Consider the following 25226-nt stretch of genomic DNA (forward strand, 5'->3'; position numbering starts at 1 on the left):
GCAGGGCAGGAACACACTGCTCTCCTGCCCTCCTAAGGGTAGCAAAAAACGCCTACACATCTCTTTGTGGCGCTATTTACAAGTTAAGTCATCACAGGTACTTCTGTTTTGTAGTCTGCTGTTTATTTGTATGCTTAGGTGCCTGCTCTGTCCTGCTCTCCAGGACTCTCAAAGTCCTCTTCTTCCCTGGATCTAAACTGAGCTTAGTCACTCTGTGCTTCCCGAGAAACAATTTTTCCTAGTAGCTCCTATTTTGACAGGGTTTGTAATCCAGTGGGGGGAGATCTCAGGCTCCAGAGGTAGGCTACCTGGTTCTACCTGGTAGGCATCCTAGTTCTACCATGTTCTAGCTTGATGACTGTGGCCAATTATCTTAATCCCTCTGTGCCTCATTTTCCATATCTGCAAAATGGGAATAATAATATAATCCGTCTCATAGGGTTGTTGAGGAGTGAGTTTACTTATGTAAACTGCTTAGCATAGATCCTAGCCAATTGTTGGTATTATTGACTTTGAATTCCTCCCAAAACCTGAGTCTTTGGTACTGAATAAATCCTTATTAAATACACACATTTATACTGTTTTCCTTTTCCCATTGATGATCTTTGTTAAACAATCCCCTCCCCAATTTTCTATATTCTTCTCACCAAAGAGAACTCTTCAGGGAGCTCTCCAGTAAGTCTTTGTCCAAGTCTCAATAGGATACACCATCTACTGTCCTCAATCCACATAGGCAGGGAACATAAATGATATAACACGCAGCATACACATTCTGGCCATTATTAGGGACAAGAGTGATCTGTCTCTTCTTCTTTGGAGGTTAGACCAATACTCCATTTTCTAGTTTCTTCCCAGAGGCTTCTTTGATTTTTATATCCTCCAGAGAGCAGCAGCAGTTGCCATACTTGATGTTCAAATGATCTCCATGAGTGGAGGAGAGGCTATGAAGTCACTGTGAGCCTCCAGAGTAAAAGATTTTTTTCCTTGCCTCTCCTTCCCTCAGAGGTTTCCACCGAGACCTCCATTCCCCTCCTGTCCTTAGGGAGATGGTACCACTGGGACCCTGGGGCTCAGCACCAAAGTTAATGTACTGTCCTTGCTAGAGGCAGGTGAGTGGGGTCATGAAGTGCTAAGAGAGGCTGGCCACACCTCATTATTTATCTGGGATTGAATGATCTCAACAAATGAAAAGGTTTAACGAGTGCAAGAAGCCAAGGTCCACTTCATCCTCATGCTTACTTGCTAGTAAAGAAGACAATTAGTGTTAATTGTGTTGGCAATTTGGAACAGCCACCAGGGAATTGATCCAAGACAACTGCAGAGTGACCTCTCTGTCCTATCCTAGTCCCAGCCATTATGCATAGTCAGATGGGGAATCAGAGTGCTTGTCAATATATTTTGGTCAGAGACTGTAAACATGTACTCTCCTTTTCACACATTTACAGTGTATTGTACATGCAATGACATGACGATACAGTTCTGCCATTGAGAGAGACACAGATGTGGATGGACTGGGAAGGAATACATTTTAACATGAAAATGTTCACAATTTTCCCTCCCTCCTCATCTTGTTATTGACAGCCACCTGCCTACCCCTCCCCATCCCTGCCTAAAGCTGTTAATCTACTTAATAAAGGGAGGGGGAGAAAAACCAGGGGGACACTTGGGAGCTATGAGAGGCTCTATAGGGTGTGGAATGCCAGATAACAGAGGAAGGAAGAAAAAGATAAATTTGATCACCTTCATTGTCCTTGAAGAGTCACTAGTAAGGATGGAATTTTTTACTTTATTATTTTCTTATTTATTTTGCCTAACAGACCGCTCGTCTTTCACCGTGATGTGGCTCACTGGACAATGTGCACCACTGCTTTGTCAGGGTTATACAAGTGACAGAAATAGGACAGTCATCTAGCTATAGAATTGTTCAGAGACGGGGTGGGAGGAAGGAAAATGACGTACCTTCTCTGGCCCTCATCCACCCAATAATTGGAATGCGTGTTTGGGCTGGTTTCTCCGCCCTCGAACACGCAAATCCTAGTTTCTCCATTTCCCTATATTTGGTGACAATTAGATTGGTTGTACCGGATGAGCTGGCTTTTGTAAGAGGAAGGAATTTTACTGAAAAATCCCCCTCGCTACCAACTTAGTTACAGTTGCTTCTATGCTGTAGTTATTCCTGCATTTGTGGCCTCAAGGGCTAAAGTGGGACGAGGCTGGTATTTTTGGTGATGAGGCAATATTTTGTTTTAAGGGAGGCTGGACGATTGCTGAACTGGGACATAGGTCACTGTAGGGGTCATTTTAGCTATTCCAAGGGCCACGGGGCTGGCTTTGGGTCAGGTTTAAAGCAGCCCGGAATCGGGAACGCTGCAGCGGTTTGGAACTGGCTGGTACACTTGCGGTGCCCACTGTCTCATCCCCAGAGGGGGGCAGCCGGGAGCCAGCGCCAGAGGAACAGGGCCCACGCGGGAAGGTCGAGCTCGCCAGTGAGGTCACGGTTGCCATGGCTCTGGGCAGTGACGCGCGTCGACACGTGACGAGCAGTTGCCATGGCGCCGGGCCCCGGCGGCTCGGGCGCCCCGCCCCCCCGAGTGACGTCCGCATGGCCCCCCCCTCCTTTTCCCGCCCCCCGCCCCCTCCCCCTCGCCGGCTCCCCGCGGTCCCGGAGGTTTCACTGCACAACAAGATGGCGGCGGCGGCGGCGAGCGGAGCTGGCGGGGCTGCCGGGGCCGGAGCGGGGGGAGCCGGGCCGGCCGGCCGCCTACTGCCACCGCCCGCCCCGGGGCCCCCGGCCGCCCCCGCTGCTGTGTCCCCGGCGGCTGGCCCGCCGCGTCCCCCAGCCCCGGCCTCCCGTGGTCCGGTGCCTGCTCGCATCGGCTACTACGAGATCGACCGCACCATCGGCAAGGGCAACTTCGCTGTGGTTAAGCGGGCCACGCACCTCGTCACCAAGGCCAAGGTAGTGGCGCGGGGGTCCGGGCGGCTGTGGGGCTGCGCAGCTCGGGACCGTCCTCCGAGTGTGGCGGGGGCAGGAGACCCGAGACACCGAGGCTGAGGGGTCGGCGCAGCGAGCAGGGCTTGGGATATTGGAGAGCGTTGGGGACCGGGGAAACGGGTAAGGGGCTGTCGAGGGGAGTGAGGAGAGGGCGAGAAGGTAGGGGGACACTGGGGACTGAGAGAGGGAAACTCCACGGCAGAAGGGACGCGGGGGGGTATTGAGCGAGGGGGCCTGGGGAACAGCGGAGTCGGGGATGAGGACGGGGTTCGAGGGCAGTGGAGGGGATGATTGGAAAGAGGTTCGGAACTCTGACGGAGCCACGAGACTCGAAGCTAAGAAGGCTGGACCCGTCAAGTAGGAAATCCTGAGCGAATGAGGGCAGGGGCATAGGAAATGCGGACCCGGAGGATTGCGGAAGACAAGAGTAAACGGGCAGAAGGGGCTTCTAAGGGGAACAAGGACGGCTGGGGCATGTACTAGGGGTGTGTGGTCGGTGCATCGTGCCGGGATATACGAGGGAACTGGTTAATGACACACCAATCAGCGTTTGCTAGTCTGGGACTGATAGATGGTGGGAGTGGAAGCCTGAGGACAGACAAAATCATTAGAGGAGGTGATGAAGAAAATGGGGAACACTGGGGAAAAATCACTTTGCTTTTCTGCAGGAAGGGGCTCAAGGAACAGAGTGGGGGGCCAGGTTTATGGTGGCACTAGGTAACCAGGAGTTAAACAATTTGGGAGAGCTGGATGGCTGGTTATAGTTGTTGGAGGGTGTGGAATTGTGGGTTTTACAGAACCCATGGTAAGCTTTCAGTGGTGAGGGGAAGGGCTTGTGACTGAGGAGAGGTATGAGGAACCCGGACACTGGAGGATTGCACTCATTGGGCCCTTTGGTTCTCAAGGGATTTGTGGAGAGGTGCTGTAGTAGTGAAATTGGCCAAGGTCAGTTGGGAAGCCATATATGTATACATACAAAGTTTTACACGTTAAAATTCCCTTTTCAAGGAAATATGGGTAGCTCTTTCCTGTAGCCTTCTTCATTGGGAGTGTTGGAATCTAAAACATCAGGAGGAATCATTTGATTTCGATTGGACCCACAAAGCCCATTTGTACTCCAAATTTCTTTCTTTGCTCAGTCTCTCACTTGAATGAATACTTCAGTGTAGTCATTCACTATATTTAAAACTGGCAGTTTGTGTTTCCCTCAACCTGACTAATGAAGAACCCTTATAGCTGCTGCTGCTGCTGCTTCCTACCAAAGCCACATCAATTCCCCTCACCTCCTCAGCCTAGCCTCTGGTTGTCATCACTACCTTGTTTTTGCTTTTATGGCAGTCGCTTGTTTTCAGAAGCCAGTGACTTATCTAGGCCTCTCTCCTGCTCAGTTACAACCTGAAGTTCCTTTTTCCCTCCTTTCTGTCAAAGGCTACAGGAGGCCCTTCTTACCAGAGTGGCAGGGTTGGTGGCTGTGGAAAATTGATTGGTCAGTTTCACTTCCTCTGGGGGGCCCCCTTCAGCTTTTCTGTTAGTTTTTATCAGAGGGCCTCAAGTCTGCAGGTTTGAGCTGCAGGAGATACCAAAGTCTGAGGTTCCCTATGTTATGCTCAGACCCTCAGTGGGGAGTAGACTGAGCCAAGACTCTAGTGCATCACCCCCCACCCCAGCCCCCAGTGTTTCCAGTTCTGTTTACTGTTAACCAAGCCAAACCTACGTGTACAAACAACTCTTCTTGTTGGAGCCTTGTTCCTTGTTTTGGTATTTCCTTTTTTGTACCCCCCACCCCACCCCTTTCTAAGTAATCACATTTCGCTCCTGATTATTTTGCTCTGACCTCTGGAGGATGGACTCCATGAGCTTCATTGGTTGCCTAGTTTATGGTATTCATGACTTAAAGAATTTTGTGTCTTTCAGCCCTTGGATATACCAAAATATTGATAAAAATTGTGACAGACAGGGTTGAATGTTTTTGTAAATGTAATTGCAAACAGTTGATTCTTGGCTTTATATATAAAAGACATCTCTATTTTCAGTAGTCAGCAAAGCCAGTGGCTAATTATGGCTGGTCTGCCCGCTTTCTAATTTTCGTGTGTGTGTGTGTGTGTGTGTGTGTGTGTGTGTGTGTGTGTGTGTGTCTTAGTTTTTCTCTGAGGACTTGAGGCCTTGGTATCCTTTAGGAATGCAGCATTTTAAACATCGGCTTGTTTATAAACGGGTGTCACTGTTTTTGTTGGTTTTTATCTTTGATCGTCTGTGGTGTGCAGTTATGCAATTCCTATGTATGGAAATATTCAAAACCTTGAATGAGACTGAAATGGCTTGGACAATGAGTTCAATGAGTTGCATATGTGATGGGACCACACCAGCACTCATTTGTGTTTCTGTAGCAGTGTGCAATTTTCTAGTTACAGTTACAAGTGCCCTATCTTCTGCTGCTTAAATTACTCTGATGACATGAGTGAAGCTTAATTCACAAGGAGTTGTCATATGGTCTGGGTGGATGATGAGCATATTTTGGCCTGCTCCGTGCTTATCTGAGTCCACTTTGGAAGGGTTTCTTAAATGCTGACAGCTTAGATGTGCCTAACAGCTGTTGACATACAGTATGATGGCCTATTAAGGCCATGGTTTGGTTATATAATGGGGAAGGTAGGTGCCTAGGTACTAGTGGTTGCAGAAGCTGCTGTTTCAGTTACTCAGATTTTTCTTCCCATGCACTGCAGTGTTTATCTTAGTTCTGTAGTCAGCTCACTTGGAACCAAAGAAAGCTATTTTCTCCCCTTCTCTTTCCAGAATGTATTATATTATTTTTTTGTTTCATCTCTTAGAGGTATTAGATTTTTTCTTTCTTCTTTTCTCCCTATAGGTCACTGAATGGTCTGGATTTTTTAAATAACCATATATAACAATCAGACTCAGCCGATTCAGTCGATATTTGTGTTGGACGAAGGAGGTTAAATAGTAGGTGTTTCTGAACATCAAAGGACTATTTATGAACACCTTTTCTTATATGTACTACCCATTCTGAGGACTGAGGCTAAAGTAAACTTCATTTATTGACTAGGCTACTCAACAATAAGTGGTGAAGCTGGCCGTTTTCCAGATTCTGTTACCTCTCAAACCGCTAGGACCCTGGGATGAATGAAATCAGTAAAGGAAATATTTTATGTTTGGTTGTTGGTGACTTTTGCAGCATGGCACTCACGAGCTCCAAGTTAATGCTGGCAGCGCTGCAGTGCTTAGAGCGTCACTGCAGAACAGTTAAGAGGAGAGAATATTCATCTCTGACATACTTTGGTCAGCAGCTCACCCTGGCCGTCTTTGCCCTACCATCTTTGATTTCCTTTTTTCCTAAGGAGGCTTAGATTCTTTGGCTCTATTCTCTTGGTAGGACACTATGAAGTATTAAAGAAATTGAAAGAAAGATTTTCTACTCTCAATTGCTTATAGTCTGTTGCCTGTACCTCATTATATTTTCCCTGGTTGGACGAATGGGAACAAAGGGTAGATATATTTTGCATTAAAAAAAGTATACATTTTAGAAGCCATTGGTCAAATACTTTTAATGTGTATTTCAACAAATATTATATATATATCGCTTGCCCATTTTTGTGTGTGTGGTAAGGGCTTGAGCTTTGGATAAGGCTGCCGGGTTTGGATCCTTTGCTACTTAATTGCTGGGTGATCTTGAGTAAGTTATGTAACTTCTCTGTGCTTGGATTTCCTCATATATAAAATGAGATGACAATGGTACTTACCTCCCAAGTGTAGGTATTAGGACGATTAACATACGTGAAGCTCTTAGAACAGTGAGTGGGCGCATAGTAGGTACATACATCATCAGTGTAATCGTCGTCGTCGTCATCAGATGCTGTACCACAAGGATGAGGAAGCCATAGTCCCCCTTTTTGGCTTTTCACCCCCATGGAACAGTTCGTGAATGCATGTGCCATTCATTTACTGTGAGTACATGTAATCCTCATGATATGCTTTCAGGTAAAAAACAGTTTGTTATTATGTCAGGTGCCACTTTGAGAGAGTAGGGTTTAACTCCTGTGGACTATGGGCTAATTTCATGAAATTGACATTTTAAAACATAACTTTCTGTTAGTTAAACTTTAAAAAAATAGTTATGAGACTTGTCTAATGAAAACTGTGTCTAACGCTGGCTTTAATTTGGCCGACTTTGAATATTCCAAGTGTTTATGTAACTATTCTTTGTCACATTGATGATGGAACAGTTTGAATGTAGTCTTTTCTGCACAGATTTACTTAAATTTGGTGGAGAATATGAAGAAATATTCTTATAGGACTTAAGAACACATTTGCGTTTGGGTGCTACTTAGAAGGCCAAAGTCAGGATTCTTAACTTTAGATACTACACAGAGAAGACATTTTGCCCCATGACCCCATTCCAAATATGAACCATCCAGGACATATCTGTGGGCTGCATGGTTTAATGCAAACTCATTTTCATGAGGAGACCAACTCAGAGAAGGCTAATGGCATTGTTTTGACTTCTAAGGAAGAGTTTACTGAAGCAGATGAGATGATGCTTGTGCTCATGAGAAGGCTGCAAACAAGATTCATGAGTAAATAGGAAAGAGAATTATGTCCAAAAGAAATTGAAAGCAAGAGTTACATTAGTTACATTTGAGGAGGATAGTTCTATCCCTAGATAATCTAGAAATGCCTATTGAAAGATGAGTGACTTCATTTTGATGCAAATGGTACTTCATTTGCAATGGGGTTATTGACTTTGTTGAAATTTTGTGAAGAGCTAAGATTGATTTGGACTAGCCTTTCCAGAATCAAAATACCAGTATCCTACTTTCAGCATCAGAGCTGTTTATTTTAACATTCTGACTTTGTTGCCAGCTCCCTAGAAAGTCATAGATCTGGCTCAAGCCAGAGGTGCTCAGACCAGTTATTTCTGTGCCAGAACTGCTGTTTTCATTTTCCAGGCATCAATCTGGCTAATGTTTTCTGGTTCACAGCATAAAAAAGAACAAAATGGATGCTTTGGAAAGAAAGAAAAAAATCTTTTCTCTTCACCAGAGCCTCTATAATTCTAAAAATATTTAACACATTTCTGCATAGAGGTGGAATCCTTCTCTCATTCATTCATTCATTCATTCATTCATTCAACATATGCTTATTGAATCCAAATTTTGTGTCAGGTTCTATCCTGGGCTCTCTTGCTTTCTTGGCACTTACTTTCTAATGGGAGGAGACAAATATGTAACCTGTAAATAAATAAGTAACTTCACATAGTGATGAGTACCACGAAGAAAATAAATGGATTAGAGAGTGTCTGGGGAAGGATGCTGCTTCAGATAGAGTGGTCAGGAAGGCCTTTCCAAAGTGGTGATATTTGAGCTGACACCTGAATGATGAGAAAAAAACAGTTTGGGAAGATTTGGAAGACAGAATAGTCAACGCAGAAGGAATGGTAAGTGCAAAGGTCTTGGGGTAGAAAAGACCTTGGTTTGTCCAAAAATTAGACCCAAGGTCATGGTGCCTGGAGCTTAGTGAAAAAGTGGGAGGATGGTAAGGGATGAAGTCAGAAAAGTAGACAGGGGCCGTATAACGTAGGTTTATAGACCATTTTATGGCATTGGGTATTAAACAGGGCATTGACATCAGAGGGTATCAAAGCAGAACACTGACATCATCTGATTTATGTTTTTAAAAACTCATGCTGGTTATTTTATGGTTAAGGGTAAAGCTTTTCCTGATGCATTTCTTCAGATAGGGGAGGTATTCAATTTTAACAACTTAACATTTTTTTCACACTATAAGAGAATGGTACATGTTTTGCACACAAATTAAACATGATTAGCCAATAAATATTTGTTGATTTTGAGGCACAAAAAAGATTTTAGAGATCTTCTATTCCAAGTCTTTCTTTTCTATACTCTAGAAAGATGTACTTAATGGAGTTTAGAATCTCAGGTCTTTAAGGGCTATTAAAGTAGTTTAGAACAATTACCATTAGATTCCTGGTTCCCTTTGGTATCTTCCCCCTACCCTCCCATTTGCTCAGAATCCTATAGCTAGTTAGTGGGGGAGGTGGAATTAGAATCCAGGCGTCCCTACTAGTTTACTCTGGCTCCTCCAGTTATAGGAAATATTGCCCTTGCCCTCTGAGCACTTGATCTTGTATTAGAGGAACAAGATATACCTACTAATTGAAGTCTAAGATAACTATCCTCTTTATTAAACCAAACTCCAAAAGTGAGATGTCATGATGAGAGGAAAATTTCCAAGTAGGAGGAAGAGTATATACTAACACTACCTGTCCTTTGGCATTATTTCACTCTGTCACCCCTGCCATTTATCAGCAGTCCTCCACAGATCCATTGCTTTGCCTTCAAATCTCCTGCTCAAGTACCCCTTGGTGCCCCCTTGACATGACTGAAGTGTCAAAAAACCTTTCACAATACTAGGGAAGTAAAAAGGGAAAGAAACACAGAAAAGGCAATGACCGTAAACACAGTCTGCCTTATATAGTTTTCTTTTGCCACTAAATCTAGCTTACTCCCGGGGAATATGAGTAATTATACTTTTACTTCGTTGGGCTGGTCTCTCCTATCTTTGAAGGTTCCTTTCTCAGATGGACTCCTCACTTACCAGATCAGTTTCCAGAGGATGGAGCCATCTTATAACTCATTAAGAGAACTGGTCACCAGGATACATACCTTGATGACACAGGCCTTATCTAGGCTTCTCCTACCTGTTTCTAGTTTCTGGTCTAAGAGCTACTACACCCGTTCCCTAGGGGAATGACCTCACCCGTCAGGTGAGTCCCTGCCCCTTTCTAATAGTAGCTTGGTCCCTTCTGGCATAATACATAATACAGGACAATCATACTGTCCTGAGGATGACTGGTAACGTCTAGAAGATGAAAATTATATACATTCTTGTGGACTTTTGTCCTAATGTAATACGTAATTGGTAAATAAGTGGCTGAGGCAGTGTCTTTGAGAAGCCTCAATAGTCTTGGATGAATTAGCTTGAAAGGGCTTCTTTTGGATCTGTTCACGATAAAGTTCCATCAGTTAGTACAAAACTTGGATGGGCTGTCGCGAAGTTATGTTAAGAACGTGTATCTCTTTAGGAGGTGTGTGATCCACTGTGGACAGGGAGTCTGGCCACTGAATACTATTTAATCTCAGAATTTAGGTTGTCAGAGAGGTAGGAACCAGATTGCGAATATTCAGCCTCAGTTCCCAGAAACTGAGAAGGAAGGAGAAGCAAACCCATCGCCTGAAGCTTGTCTGTGTAGGCTGGGCTCACTCAATTGAATACTTTTGGCCAGTTATCTTAAACTATATTTAGGTTTTCATTAAGAAGTTCTGAGAAATTATCAAATTTTTGCCTAGTTTCAGCTCCAGTACATGCTTACCAGCAGTGTGCTTTACTTCTCATTGCTTTCTTCGGAAGAACTGAATGTGAAAATTTAGATTAGGTAAACAGACTTCTTGAGACTGAAATTTTTGAAGGAGAAAGTTTTCATTCATTCATTCATTCCATCCATCCATCCATCCATCCATCCATCCATCCATCCATCCAATAGACTTTTGAAAAAATATGTACTTATCAAAAGCTGGGAATTGATGTATGGCACAAAATTCAAAAAGTACAGATTTGTATATAGTTAAATTAAGTCTCCCTGCCACCTCAGCCACACAGTTTTTTAGTCTTATTTCACAGATATTTATTTAGGGTCTCTCTGGGTCAGTCCAAAAGCTCGATGGTGTTTATTTTTTTGGCAGTGCTTTGACATGCTTGACATTTCTAAACATCATTTTACTTTAAAAAAACACACGAAGAAAATATCTAACTTTTAATACTTGTTAGGAGGCTCAGCGTGGTAAATTAAGCTCCATGAAGATGGGGATTTTAATTTATTGTTTGCTGCTGTATTCCTTGTGCCCACTACAATGCTTGTAAATATTCATTTAGTGAATGAATATAAGGATTACAAAAAATAGGAGCTGGGTTTGTTTTAATACTCTTAATGTGTCTTAGAATTTTATTATTGAAATTTCCTATCTCTAGTTAAGATGTTAAAGAAAATTAATTTTCTACCCTTTTCTCACAAATCTCCAGCTAAGGAGATTTCACAACCTTTTTGGGCAAGTAATTTAGTTTTGGAATATCTCAAATTTTTATTATTAAGAAGTTCAGTATCTGAAGCAAACCCTGCAATTTAAATTCAGGTCCCTTTAAAAATAGAAGGTTCTTTCATATCCAGGCTCCCGGTGGGTTACTTCCTTGAGAAAGCCCCACAGGTATAGTCAGCTAGTGTCTCCTTTGCCCTCTTCTGCCTTGGAGCCTTTCTTCTTTTGCAGCCCACCAAGCTGTTTTAGGCTGCTGGCACTTCCTGAAATAACTTTAAACTATCTGTTGAGTTACCTCTTGTTCTGTTCTTTATACTAAGTGAGCTGATTTAAAACAAAAACAAAACTTTCTTGTCACTGGCCCTTAATTTTAATGGGTTACTTTTAATGGTTCTTACCTTTAATGGATTAATTTAACTAGTTTTTGTTGTATCATCTGTGTGCAAAAAGTAGCAACTACTGATACTAGGAGACAAGAAGATAAATTTTATTCTCATCAGAGTAGAGAAAAGGTTAAGTTAAAGGAGCAGTTGAAGGCTTGTAGCGCAGGCCTGGTAGAGGAAGACAGGTATTATGATTTCCTTACTTCAAGCCAATTGTTCATTATTACGGGCTGTCTTCTACCACCTTGCCCTTCTTTTTTTCTGATTATTAAAGTAATTTGTGCTCATGGAAGAAATTTGGGAAAACTCAGAAAGTTATAAAAAAGCAGAAGGGAAAAAATCACCTGTGATCCTGCTACCCAGAGGCAAGCGTTGTTAATATTGTAAAATCTATATTTGGGATCATATCGATATACTCTTTTATTCCCTTCCCCCCCTTAACATTTATTACAAGCATTTCCCCATCATTAGAAACTATTTGTAAACATCAATTTTAATGGATGTATACTTTTCCATTATATGATCGCTGTTATTTTTTGAAGCTTTTTCATAATTTAAGCTTTTTTCCGGGTTTTCAGTTACAAATTTGCTGTGATGATCATTTTTGTGTACAAATCTTTGATGCATTTCTGAGTTTTTGCTCAGAATAGATTGTTGGAAGCGAAATTCCTGGGAGGAGGATACACATGTTTTTAAGACACCTGATGCATATATTGATTGCCACATTATTTCTCAGAAGAAAGGTTGTGCCTGGGTTAGCCTCCCCAGCAGTGTATGAGATGGCCTTTCTTTATCTTGTCTCCCCTCTGCCTTTCTTGGCTTGGGAGGATAGGGCTTTTAAGACTCTGCTGCGTCTTTAAATCTAGGGTGATAAAGGACAGTTCAAAAGAGGGTTAGAGCAGCTCCTGAACCAAACCTGGAGGAGGAAAGAAAAGAATAAGTATGAATCTAACCTTTCAGTTGTTTTCTTATGACTCATCATTCTCTACTGATCTTTCACAAAGAGACATAAACCTAAATTGGAGAAATTGCTGAAGGAAAGAAGAAAGATTAATGAGAAACAGACTTGGATTACCTGAACCTTTGATTTTTAAATAACTGTTCTTTGGTAGACCTGAGTGAGAATTTAAGAGATTAATGAAGGTTGTAAGTTATTGCTCCCTCTTCTTAATGGTGAAAAGATGGTGAAGGAGACTGTCAGGGCCAGAATTATGTGAATAAATATGGTGATGCTGCAGCCCTACTGTGTTTGGATTTGCCTTAGGCAGTGTATGTGTTACTCTAGAAATTTTCATGGGTAATACGGGGATATTGGTCTTAAATTGTTTTGGGGTTACCGCTGTTGTATTTGGGGCATCTGATATGTCCTTTTATCTCTAATAGAAGTCCTCTTACACAATTAGTTAGGGTTATGATTTGCTTATTTAATTGGGGGGGGGAACAAATGAAGCAAGGAAATCAGAAATAATGATACATATTCATATATACTTTTAATATTTTATTTTAACTGAAAATATACATATGAGTGAATGCATATAAAAGTGTTTATTATGGAAAATTTCAAACATAAACAAAAGTACAAAAGTAGAGAGAATAATATAATGAACTCCCATGGACCTGTCACTCAGTTTAAGCAGTTATCACTTCATGGCCAATCTTTCATCTCTCCCCCTTCCTGTTTCTCTTTTCTTCCTAGTTTGTTTTGAAGCAAATCCCAGAAACCTATCATTTCGTTTGTAAATATTTTGGCATGTATCTCTAAATGGATGAGGAGTCTTTTTTCTAAAAAAATAACCACAATACCATTATCCTACCTAAAACAATATATATATATATTTTAAAGGTATTTAGAAGTTTGGTGACTTTTTTTTTAAGGAGGGTGCAGCTCACAGTGGCCCATGTGGGGATCAAACCGGCATCCTTGGTGTTATCAGCGTCACGCTCTAACCAACTGAGCTAACCTGCCACTCAATAATTCTTTAATGTCATTAAATATCAAGTCAGTGTTAAAATTTCTCTGATTGTCATGTATATGTATGTGTTCTTTTTTTAAAACCACTTATTTGTTTGAGTCAGGGTCTAAATTATAAAGTTCATACCTAATGATTGATGTCCCATGAGTTTGTTTTTTACATTTTTTGTTTTACTCTCTAGGTTTCCCCTACTTGTCTTTTTCTTTGCAGTTTGTTTAAGAAACACATTCTGCCGGCCGGCTGGCTCACGTGGTTGGAGCACCGTGCTCCTATCGCCTAAGGCCACTGGTTTGATTCCTACATGGGCCAGTGAGCTGCGCCCTCTACAGCTAAGATTGTGAACAATGGCTCTCCCTGGAGCTGGGCTGCGGTGAGCGGCCGCAGGCTGCTGTGTGCTGCCAGGAGCGGCAGGAGCGGCCAGTGGCCGGCAGCCAGTGAGAGTGGCCGTGGGCTGCTGTGAGCAGACGACGGTCGACCAGCGGCCGACTGCCTCAGCCAGGGGGAGCGCAAGGCTCATAATACCAGCAGGGGCCAGGGAACTGTGTCCTACACAACTAGACTGAGAAATAAAGCCTTGAACCCAAGTGGGGGGGAGGCGGAAAAAGGGGGGAAAAAAACAACAAAATCCCACATTCGTTAATCACTTGATGTAGGGTCAAGGCCTTTCTTTGTGTATCGATGCCCTAATTGCAGTGCCTTCATCTCGTTTCCATTAAACATACCCATAGTCATTATCTGTGATTTCCAGTTTTGATTTGCTTTTTAAAAGCAGAGTAGGAATTTAAAGGTACTTGTGAAGCAATATGAGTATAGAATCCTTCTTGGGTTTTATGATTTCCCCAACAATCTTTTACATTTGTATCCACATCTAATTTGGCTTTACCAAGTCTTTTAAAGCGTTCAACTTGCTTTTCATAGGAACATGTCTTTCTGTTCTCCCTGATTTCTTATTAGTTTAAATACCTAATTATATAGCTGTAAGAACAAGAGCAACTGGTATAAATAGGCTTGGGAAAAAATTCTTGGTAAGCATGCACCTTAATGGGTGAGAGCAGAACTATCTAGGAGTAAGAGAGTAGCTATTAATTGAGGCCAGTTTGCATGCTGGGGGCACCAGTTGCTTTACAGAGAGAGGGAAAAGGATTGATTATTTTGGCAGGATGGTTGACTGGAGGTGGGTTAGGAGAGCTACATTAATATAAAATTATAAATAAGTCAAAGTTCTTAGAAATTTGAGGACAAGATACTTTATAGACTCTTATTTATAGTGTATACTTCAGGGTGGTATTTTTGTCTACTGTTAAGAGTTTGCGTGAACTGAACTGAATTTGGTAATGGGCCAGTGATGTTAAAAATTCGGTGAGGAAACAGCCCAAACTCTAGTTTTGCTCACCGCCAGTGTAGTGCTCCATGGAACAAGTTGACATTTTCATGTAGTAAGTTGTTTTCTGTTCCTGGCAGAAGAAATCTTCGTCCTTATGCCACAAGAAGCAGAATTGTTTTTATTATGTAAGGCGGAATCAGAGCTGTGTGTTTCTTATTAGGATAAGTTGGGTACCTGCAGGAATTCTTTCTGCTTCCTGCCTCCTATTGTCCTTTCCTTCTGTCAGAATGTTCTAATGTTGCATAAGCAGTGTTCTGATGATAAGTTTTTTTAATAATTCATTTTTTTTAAACTGTCAAAATAACGTTTTTAGTGATTGTATGCTCTTGGCTTACTTTCTATTTTTACATGAACAATGATATTGTTATTCTAGTCAAATGGGGCCGTTGTATTCCAGCAGTGATCTTTATGTCCAAGTCAGCTGCAGAGATACCCCTTTTATATATTATACCTAAGTATCTTATATGTATACAGTAGTAATTTTGGGAGGTAATTAAATCTTGGCATGATACTTTTGGACCTCTTTAGAGGAGTTTGCAAGCCTTGAGAATAAAACACCTCATTTTAAGCATGTTACTTATTTGTCTCTTTGACGTATACAGACGCGTGGCCCGTGATTTCAGCCCGCTGTTGCTTCTGATCTCATTTTCCTTCTTCCTTTTCAGGCAGCAGCTGCATCGGTGCCCAGCTCTAATTGAGCTCTCAGGAAAAGGGGCACTGTTACAGTGGTCACAGCCTCTTATATCAATGGTTGTTAAGAGTTTTTAGGCCAAGAATCCATTTTGGAGTTACATTAAATTTTGAAAACCTCATTTCTTAGTGTTATCTAAATTTCCCTTCCTTTTCTTATGCTAGTGCCAGTGTTTTCTGCTTTTCCAGTTTTTTAGGAAACCTTTTTGGCCCATCAAAATTGCCTGAGGCAATCTGTAGTAATGAACTTAGCATCGGTGTGGGAGTCAAGCTACATGTTTCCTGTTTCCTGTAGCCTGGCACTTTTCTTTGGACAAATCACTTAACCTCATGGAACTTCCAATTTCTTTTTTATTTATATGTATTTTTTTCATCAGCTTTATTGAGATTTAATTCCTATACCATACAATTCACCCAATTCAATGTTTTTAGTATATTCATGGAGTTGTGCAGTCATCAACCACAGTGAATATCAGAACATTTCCATTCCCCTTGAAAGACATGGCATACCCATTAGCAGTCATCGTCCATTTCCTCAGCCTTCTTCTCCTAGCCTTAAACAACCACTAACTAATCTCTGTGAACATTTCATATAACTGGAATCATAAAATAAATGGCCTCTTCTGTCTGGCTTCTTTGACTGAGTGTAATGTCTTCAAGGGTCAGCCTAGCATATGTTAGCAATTCATTGCTTTTTATGGTTGAATACTATTCCATTGTGTGGATATACTGCATTTGTTTATCCAGTCATGAATCAATGGACGTTAGCATTGTTTGCACTTTTGGGCTATTATGAACAATGCTGCTATGAACATTTATGTACAAGTTTTTGTGTGGATGTATGTTTTCATTTATCTTAGGCATTTACCTAAGGAAAGGAATTGCAGGATCATGTAGTAACTCCATGTTTAACTGAGGAATTGCCGAACTTTTCCAAAATGGCCGCACCAATTTACATTCCCACCAGTAATATATTAGGATTCCAATTTTTCTACATCTTCACCAAAATTTGTTACTGTCTTTCTTTGATCTAGCCATGCAAATGGATGTGAAGTGGCATTTCATTGTGGCTTTGATTTGCATTTCCATGATTATTAGGGTATTGAGCATCTTTCCACATGCTAATTGACCATTTGTAGATCTTTGGAGAAGTGTACATTCAGATTTTTTTTTTTGCCAGTTTTTTAGTTGGGTTATTTGTCTTTGTTGTTGAGTTACATAAGAATTCTTTATGTATTCTGGATACAAGTCCTTTATCAGATGTATGATTTAATATTTTCTATTGTGTGGGTTGTTTCACTTTTGTGATGGTTTTGTTTTGTAGCGCAAAAGTTTTTAATTTTGATTTCCTAGTCTCTTTATTTGTAAAATTATTTTAACTCTGAAATTATATGTTCTGTGAATATTTTGCTCTGTACTCATTCTGTACCTTTCTCCCACTTTCAGATAGTTCTCCCTTTCCAGACATTTCATATAATTGCATCAAAGTCTCTTTAAAAACATCTATCAATGTATCAATCTTATCTGATACATGTGTTTTATAAAATAATCAAACTTTACAAAATATTTGACATAGAAAGTGAAAGTTCCCTCTCCCCAGAGAACACATTAACGTTTTATAACCAGATTTTTTTCCTACTCACATATTAATAGTTTATGTTTTTTATTGAAAAGGGATCATTATACCACACATCTAGTTTGCTACTTGTTTTTAAACTTAATAATGTATCTCCAACATTCTTCTATGTCAGTATGTTTTGCCTTGGTCTTAATCTTTTTAATGGCTGTAGAGTATTTCAGTTTATGGATACAGTATACTTTATTTAACTAGTACCCTATTGATAGGTTTTAGGGTTGTTTCCAGCTTTTTTTAAATTACAAATTATATGTCAGTTAATGTTTCCTTGTATTTGCACACTTGTGCTAGTGTTTCTTTTCTGTTCCATTTGCTGTTGCACTATTTACTATTCAGAAGACTCTTAAGACTTAATTTAAGTTTTTAAAATACTAGAGTTTTATTAGGTCCAATCTAGAGTAAATTTACCGAAAGTTATGTATTCTTTTCTATTATGATATATACAATGTTTGGCTCTTTGAAACTAGGTTTGCCATTTTCTTAGTAATTTAATATAACAATTCACTAGAAATAGAATGTCTGAGTCAAAGTATGAGTGCTTCAAATTTTATAAATGTTGCCAAATTGCCCTTGAAGAAAGGCCTTGCTAGTTCACTCGACAGTGTATGAGAATACTCTTTCCTCTTTAACACTGGCAACCAGCCATCTTTTTAGGGAGTCAATCTGACAAGTAAAAGAAAATGTCATTTTAGTTTGTATTTGCTTATTAATGAGTTTGAGAGTCATTTAATTTGCCCATTAGCGATTTGTATTTTTTCTTGGAATTGTCTGTGTCCTTTGTCCACTTTTCTACTGTTTTTTTTGGCTTTTTTTCTCCCTTAATGTGTAATAGCCTTTCAAATATTAGGGAAACTAGTTATACTACAGATATGCTTCTGAAACTAGTTATACTACAGATATACTACAGATATGACTTTGTGTGTGTGTGTGTATGTCTGTGAATTTTTTATTTTCAGGTGTACAAAACAACATAGCGATTAGACATTTATACACCTCACAAAGTGATAACCCCAATAAGTCTATTACCCTCTGATACTGTACATAGTTATTATAATATTAGTGACTATATTCCCTATGCTGCATTATATTCCCATGACAATTTTTAAAAATTATACTTGACATTCAATATTATTTTATATTAGTTTCAGGTGTGTGTTTTAAAAAAATACAAAATGTAAACGTTTTTAGGTGGTCAGATTTTTTTTTAGTTTTATGACTTCTTATTTCCCTTCCTTTTCTCATCGTATAAACATATTTACCCATGTTTTCTTTCAAGTACTTCTATGGTTTTATTTTCAAATTTAGATATTTGCTTCATGTAGAATGCATTTTGGCTTAAACCAAATGATAAAGGGATCAGTTATGGAATTTATTGGAGTTGTAATTCTACATTTGTTTTTGTAGTCATTAATGGTTTCTCTTTCCACTTGACTTTAAGCTTCATGAGGGCAATGGATTGTGTGATTTTTTTCCCCTTGTTCTTATTTTTAGTGTCTGGCACACGTGCTTGCATCAGTTTAGTCCCTTCATTTATTGAATGAATGAATCTTTTTCTCCAGGTGTCTGGCTTGATGTTCCAATACAACTTACTGAATAATCCATCTTTTCTTTCTTGATTTAGAAAACTACTTTATCCACATACTCTCTATAGATAGTTGGGTACATTTCCAAACTCTTACTTTATTGATTGTATTGTCTTTACTTGCTTTGATACTGTAGGTTTACACTCCTTCAGTTATGTATAGAAGGCCAGCCTCAAACATATAGCCTTAATATGTTATACCAGTTTGGGAAGCATTGTGATCTCCTTTAGTAAAACTTCTTGCTGTCCCGTAGAAAACACTCATTTAACTTACTGATTAAAATGTAATGCATTGTGAAACTCAGCTTGCAAAGTACAAATGACTTTGAGGTGTTATTTGCTGAAGAGCTTTTCTAGGTTATGACATACTTAGTTCTGGCTTGACATCCTAAGTGTCTTTTTACAAACTCTCATTTTATAATCTTGGGCATCTTTAGAAAAACAACATTCTGCTCACAATCATTTAATGCAGAATATACAGAGATGGTTGGTGGCAGAAAAGGCATCAAGAAATTGTGTTGGCATCCAGCTGACATCAAAGCAGATAGTGGAAAAGTTATTACTTAAAAGAGGTATACAGAACTCAGTTTAGTGACCTTGACTTCTCACCTTTTACAAGACATGTTTCCTTTCTGTGGCAGTAGTATTAGACCAATTTATTGGATATGACTTGGGTGAAGTTCAGAACATGGCTAAATAATAATTGTCTTTTTCTTTAGTGCAGCCTCCTTTTCTCTGTAAAATATAAATTCTTATAGTCTAAAATAGGCATTCTCTTGGGGTTTTCTGTCATGTCTTTCTCATGCAGAAACCAACTTTAGGGTCTTGTGAGTGTAAGAGAAGTTTAAAGTAGAGACATTTAATGTCTGGAGATCTGAGCTAATGGAGCAAGGCAGACCTGTTGTGGTAAAATCCTTGCTTTCTTTTCAGTTGGAACATTATTCTGGAGTGCTTCAATGAAATTCTTAATTCTAAATAACTGCTAATTTACAAGTGTATTTTCAGATGATTACCCACTTTCTTCAAAAAAAAAAAGAAAAAGGCAACATTTTGTCAAGCTCTTTCAGACTGTTCCTTAATTAGCCTAGCCATGGCTAGGCTAGAAGTATTAAAGTAGAAAAATACTCAATTTTAGAAGTATTAAATTTTAGAAGTATTGAAGTAGAAAAATACTCAAATAGATTTGTTTGGGACCCTTAGTCTCCACTTTGGAGTTAAGTACTACTGAAAATAACCCTGGAATAAAGGGTTTTTGTGTAGCAAGACTAGTTGACTTACACAGTTCTTCCTTTTACAAGCTTTTTGTTGGTGGAAAATGGGCTTACTTTTCTTTTAGTTGTATTCTTTATTTCCCTCAAAGCTAGTCTTAACAGAGATTTTTTTGGCAGTTAATGTCCCAGCACACCACTACGCATCTTGTTAGTAGATGTTATCTCATGTTGATTAGTTACTCCTGAGATTTACTGTGCTTGCAAAACACCTATCTGTATTTGAGCTTTGCTAGGTGGTTGGCTTTGTGTTTAACTGAAGATTTGTTTCAGAGAAAACAAATAGCTATTGGAAAAAGGAGTCAGCAAATTTCTATATGCTTTCATTGAAGAGATTTCCCAATTAGAAATCTTTTGTAGGCTTGACCTTTTTGCACTAAAGTAACCCAGCATTTCATTATGTATTCCATTGAGGTTTTGGAGCTCTGTGCCAGAAGGCGAGAACCAAGGTTGAATGTGAAAGGAATATTCAGAGGATGAAGCTCATAGTCAACAAAGTGCTACTTCATAGGCTGGGTCCAAAAATAACCTGCTTGCCACAGGAGAGCAAGAATGGAAGTAGCACTTGCTGCTGTTTTGAGCAGTGTTTTAGGTCCTGTTAGGTCATTCCAGCATGATTGTAGTCATGTATATTTAAGGCCATATCATTTAAAATGTAGGTTTGGGAGGATGTTGCCTTGGTAAATTTTACTTACCCCCATGAAGAGTGATTTTGCAACGTTTGAATGGGGCACTTTTCTGCCAGCTTGGAGGAAAGTAACATCATTTACTCTTCTGTAACAATGGGGATGGTCTGCATTTCAGCTGCCTAATTGTTGAGACTCAAATTAGTGATTTGCTTTGGTCCTATGGTGAATCTGAGTGACTAAGAAGCAGGACTCGGTGTTTGGTTCAGAAAAGTTAGCATTGCAATGGGTCCCTAACCAGCCTTGAGGGCAGGAAATGTAATGGTACAGAAGAGCCTTCTAAAGGTTGAAGTAGAACCCTAAAGACAGTAAGTTTCAAGAGTTTACAAATTACATTGAGTGTGAAATGTATAGCACATAGACACATAAATAGCAAGTCAGGAAGGTTGACTAGAAAGAATAAATTAACTCGAGTCACTTGATGGAATGAGATCATGGAGGGGAACATTGCTTTAGGTGGTGGTAACTGTGATGTTGAGGCTGGCTGAGGAAATGAGTTGTCAGATATGCTGTCATCCTCATTAACAGTTCATATTATTTCTCAGGTTATAGGTATATGAAGAGATGATTTCCCTACCCCATCTAGGGGACTAGGGTTTCAAACTTCTAAAGCTACAAAAGAGTAAAGTTTCCTGCCAACATATACCACATGGCCATCCAGATCCCCTTCCCTTAGTCAGCCTGTATTATTATTGTCTATATATCCTGAGGTATTTTATGTGATGTGTATACAAGTAATGTGTATGTCTATTTACTGTACCTCTCTTTTAAAACGAATTGTAGTAAATTCTACACACTAGTCTGCATCTTTTTAAAAACTATTATGTCTTGAGGATTATTACACATAAGTATAGAAGGTCCTTTCTAATTAAAAATAAATGCTGTACAGTATTTCCGTGAAAGAATGTATCATATTTTAAAAAAATAAGTCCCCTTATGGTTAGCTATGTGAGTATTTCCAATCTTTTGCTAATATGAATAATGCCAGAGGATTTACAAAAATGTTAGGGTTTAATATTCAGAAGTAAATGTCAAGTCATAATAGAAACTTGTTATAGTTATAAGAATATCTTACATCTGTCTAACATGCTGACAAATATCTTGTTTGAGCCTTACTGCAGTCTTGTGAGGTAAGCACAGCATTTTGCACGGAAAGACGTAGATATCCCTTCAGAACTAGTGTGAGTGTTAGAGGTAAAGCAGGAGAACCAGAGTCTTCTAACTCCTATTTCAGTATCTTTGCGCTTTACGCAAATTGCAGATACTGTTGTAGGGAGGTCGGGTAGTGGTGGTGGGAGACTAAGATGGCATAAACCTGGGTGAGCAAGCTTGAGCACGAGAGGGATGTACCTGTCATTCTAGAAATTAGGGTCCTGTTTACCAGGTAATCAGCCTGTGACAGAGACATAAAGGGCACTGGCAGAGCATCATGGGTTGGCTGCCATCTTGGAGTACAGTAGTGTGGTAAGCCAACGCATGGTGCTTGCGAAATGGGAGACTTGCAGAGTTCCCTACAATAGACTGGGGCAAAACAGTAGTCAGGATCTGTTAAGGGAATGCATTTGGCCTAGGCCATAAAACAGAAATAGGCAATAGTGAAAACATTGGGGTTTCTAGAGTCCCTAGAGTCAGGGAGGGGATGATAGCATGCTAATGACAAAGGTATGGCTGTAATGTTCATTTTTCCCTGAAGACTGTCCTCTGGAGACCAGGGAAAACTATACAAGGATAGGTAAGTCATCTTACAACTGCACGAGAGAGTGAGGCTGATTCATGCTTTCATTTTATATAGTAAACACTATTTGGAAACCTCAGTATAGGCCTTATTATCAACTTTCCATCATAATTACCATATGCTAAGTGCCTACTATGTTTTGGATATTTTATATAAGTCATGCTAACCTCTCAACAACTTTGCAAAATATGTGTTGTTATACCTAGTTTGTATTGAGGAAACTGAAATTCAGTTAGGTAACTTGTCCAAGGCCACAAACCTTCAAGTGGTAGAGCTGAAATTTGTAAGTAGGTCATTATGACTACAAAACTCTTGTTCTTTCCACGTACTAGGTGTTAGGCATCAAAATTGAACAGTGGAATTCTAAATAACCAAAATTCATCACTGTCATTGTAACAGTGGTAATATGTAACCAGACATTTTGTCTGTTACAGATAATTTGGGCTGAAAGAGTAGAAGGAATGCTGAGGAAAATGACCATTGGAAATGCTGACAGCTGGCCAAACTCACTCTGAATATGCATATAATTTAAATTAAAGTAATGCACTTGCCATGCATATGTATCTTTAAGATAAATTCTTCTGTGTCCCCTTCTCCCTTTAGATTGCAATTCCTAAAAAAGCCCTTCTATAGAAAGATTATGTAGCTCCCACTTAAGATCATAGCTGGTGGTAGCCAGGACCTGGAACTTTGTGGGGGTGGAGGGGGTGCGGGGAATGTCTGGGTAATTCATGTATACTGAGACCACCATAATCATGAATTCTCAAAATTGTTAAGTGTGAGGAGGTAAGACTCTCTTTGATTTAACAAATTTTGGTTTATAAACTTAGACCCAACTAGATTTTATTGCCTCTAATCCTTTAAAATTGTACTGCAAAATATTGGAGAATACTTACTTGGATAATATTTTTGATGTATCCTCAATGATCATTGTAGGGGAGTGTTAATATGGGAGGTTGACATTTTGGTGAAATAATCACCAAAGCTGTGATGCACCATTAGTCACTTGATTTTCTGCTGGGTTACACTCATCTGCCTCTTGCCTTGATTGTGGTGAGTCTCAGGCATTTGGTTACACAACTACCGAAGAAACTGACCTTAGTGATAACTCAGTCACATTTCTAGATAGTAAAAATATTCAAGGAAAACAATTATTAGCCAGTGGTGTATTAGTTCTTCTCAAGAGAAATGTTAACACACTTTCCAGATTATGCACAGTGACATTACAAAGATGGGTGTCCATCTTAGGAAAAATGGCCAATTATACTCTTAGTTATTGTTCTTAAAAAGTAGAAACACAACAGGACGTGCTTTCTAGATATATTCATTTTAGTATTTAACATGTAATCAGTTTTATATTTCTTTTGGCAGACTTTTAAAACCATGGATAGTTTGGGTTCATTCTACCTGTTTTCCCTAATTTCTCATCATTCTGTGTTTTCTCACTGTTTCATGAAATAGCCATATTTAGTCTTTCATTAAAAAAAAAGTCTTTTCTGGAATGCCTAGTCTTTTTTTCCTCCCTTCTTCTCTCCCTCCTTTTTCCTCCTAGTCATCCACAAATATGAGTGTCTACTGTATTTCAGACACTGTGCCAGGCATTGGGATGGAGTGGTGAACAAGAGAGAGACCTGGTCTCTTCATGAGCTTACAGTCTAGCCTGATGTTACTGAGTCCCATCCTGCTCTGCCTTCAAGGTTCGTCTATTCTTCTGACCTTCTCATAGTTCTCTTTGACTTCTTTAGCCCTTGCTGACCCATGCCTTCTATGAACTACTTTAAAGTTGATTCATACAGTTTAGTGCTTACTGATACATCTCATACTGTGGGTGAATTGTTGAAGTAGCTTAAGTCTCATTTTAGCAGCTAGAGTAGAGTATATGTTTCTTAAAGGCAGAGACTGCTATGTTGTTTTTTGTCTTCCACAATGCTGAGCGCAAGCAAGTGGGTAATAAAAGGGTTTTGATTCAGCCTGCCCTGCTGAATGTCCAAGTTACTAGCTCTTGGGGTTTAGCAGTAGTTGTAAAGATTATACTTTTTAAAAAATTCCTCCCTATTGTTTACCTAACATTTGCTATCTGTTTCTGTTAATCTATGCTGAAAATGAATGAAAATGACCCCACTGATTCACTGTGTGCTTTTATATTATTTTCTAGTGAAGGGTGTGTATTTGAGCTGATTATTGCATAGCTTCTTATCTGGTTCCCCTTGTGAATAATGAGGGATGAATTTCATGGCTAAGAAATAGAGGTAACCTAATGTTGATCTCTTAGCACTGTACCTATAATCTTTTAAGCTTAAATGTCCCACTAAATATTAACTCACTTAAAATGGGAAGCTGACAGTGTAATAACTTAAAATTTAAAATTGAACTCTTCAGAAAGATTAATAGAAATAGAAAATAATCTTTTAATGGGGTCTACATTATTTACATTTTAATGATGTTAGAGTTTAAAACTCTTCCTGAGTTGTAAATGAAATGTGACAACTTAACTGTGAAGGAAACTATGTCATCGAGTTAAATGTTTTTCTGAATGTGCTAACAGCTCTGAGGTAATGGCAGACTTCAGTTTTGGGAGTAAGAAGAGATATTTTCTTTATTAAGTAGAGTAGAGAGTACTGGGAAAATGAAATGCTTTTCCACCTACACTTAAAAATTAAGAAGGTAAGAGTATGAAATTGAAGGAGGAAAAAAAAGGTCATGGAGCAGGAGAAAAGGAAACCATTTTTCCTCTTGAAGTAATACTAGATCCTGATTTAAACAAACCA

At 39.6% G+C, this 25226-nt stretch overlaps 1 protein-coding gene across 3 annotated transcripts in view; it reads left to right on the top strand.

The window, feature by feature from the left end:
* The first annotated feature begins 2653 nt into the window (after nt 1-2653).
* SIK3 (SIK family kinase 3) overlaps nt 2654-25226 on the top strand; it is a 244954-nt gene continuing 222381 nt past the window's right edge. For all 3 annotated transcript variants that reach the window (XR_012497380.2, XM_019713625.3, XM_019713626.3), the window contains exon 1: nt 2654-2959. Coding sequence is in view for 2 of the 3 variants with exons in the window: in XM_019713625.3 (XP_019569184.3) it covers nt 2687-2959 (273 nt within the window). In the remaining variant the exon portion in view is untranslated. The remainder of the gene's footprint in view (nt 2960-25226) is intronic.

Source organism: Rhinolophus sinicus, chromosome 14 (assembly GCF_057876585.1).
Source record: "Rhinolophus sinicus isolate RSI-liver-muscle chromosome 14, RSI-T2T, whole genome shotgun sequence".
NCBI classification, from domain to species: Eukaryota; Metazoa; Chordata; class Mammalia; order Chiroptera; family Rhinolophidae; genus Rhinolophus; species Rhinolophus sinicus.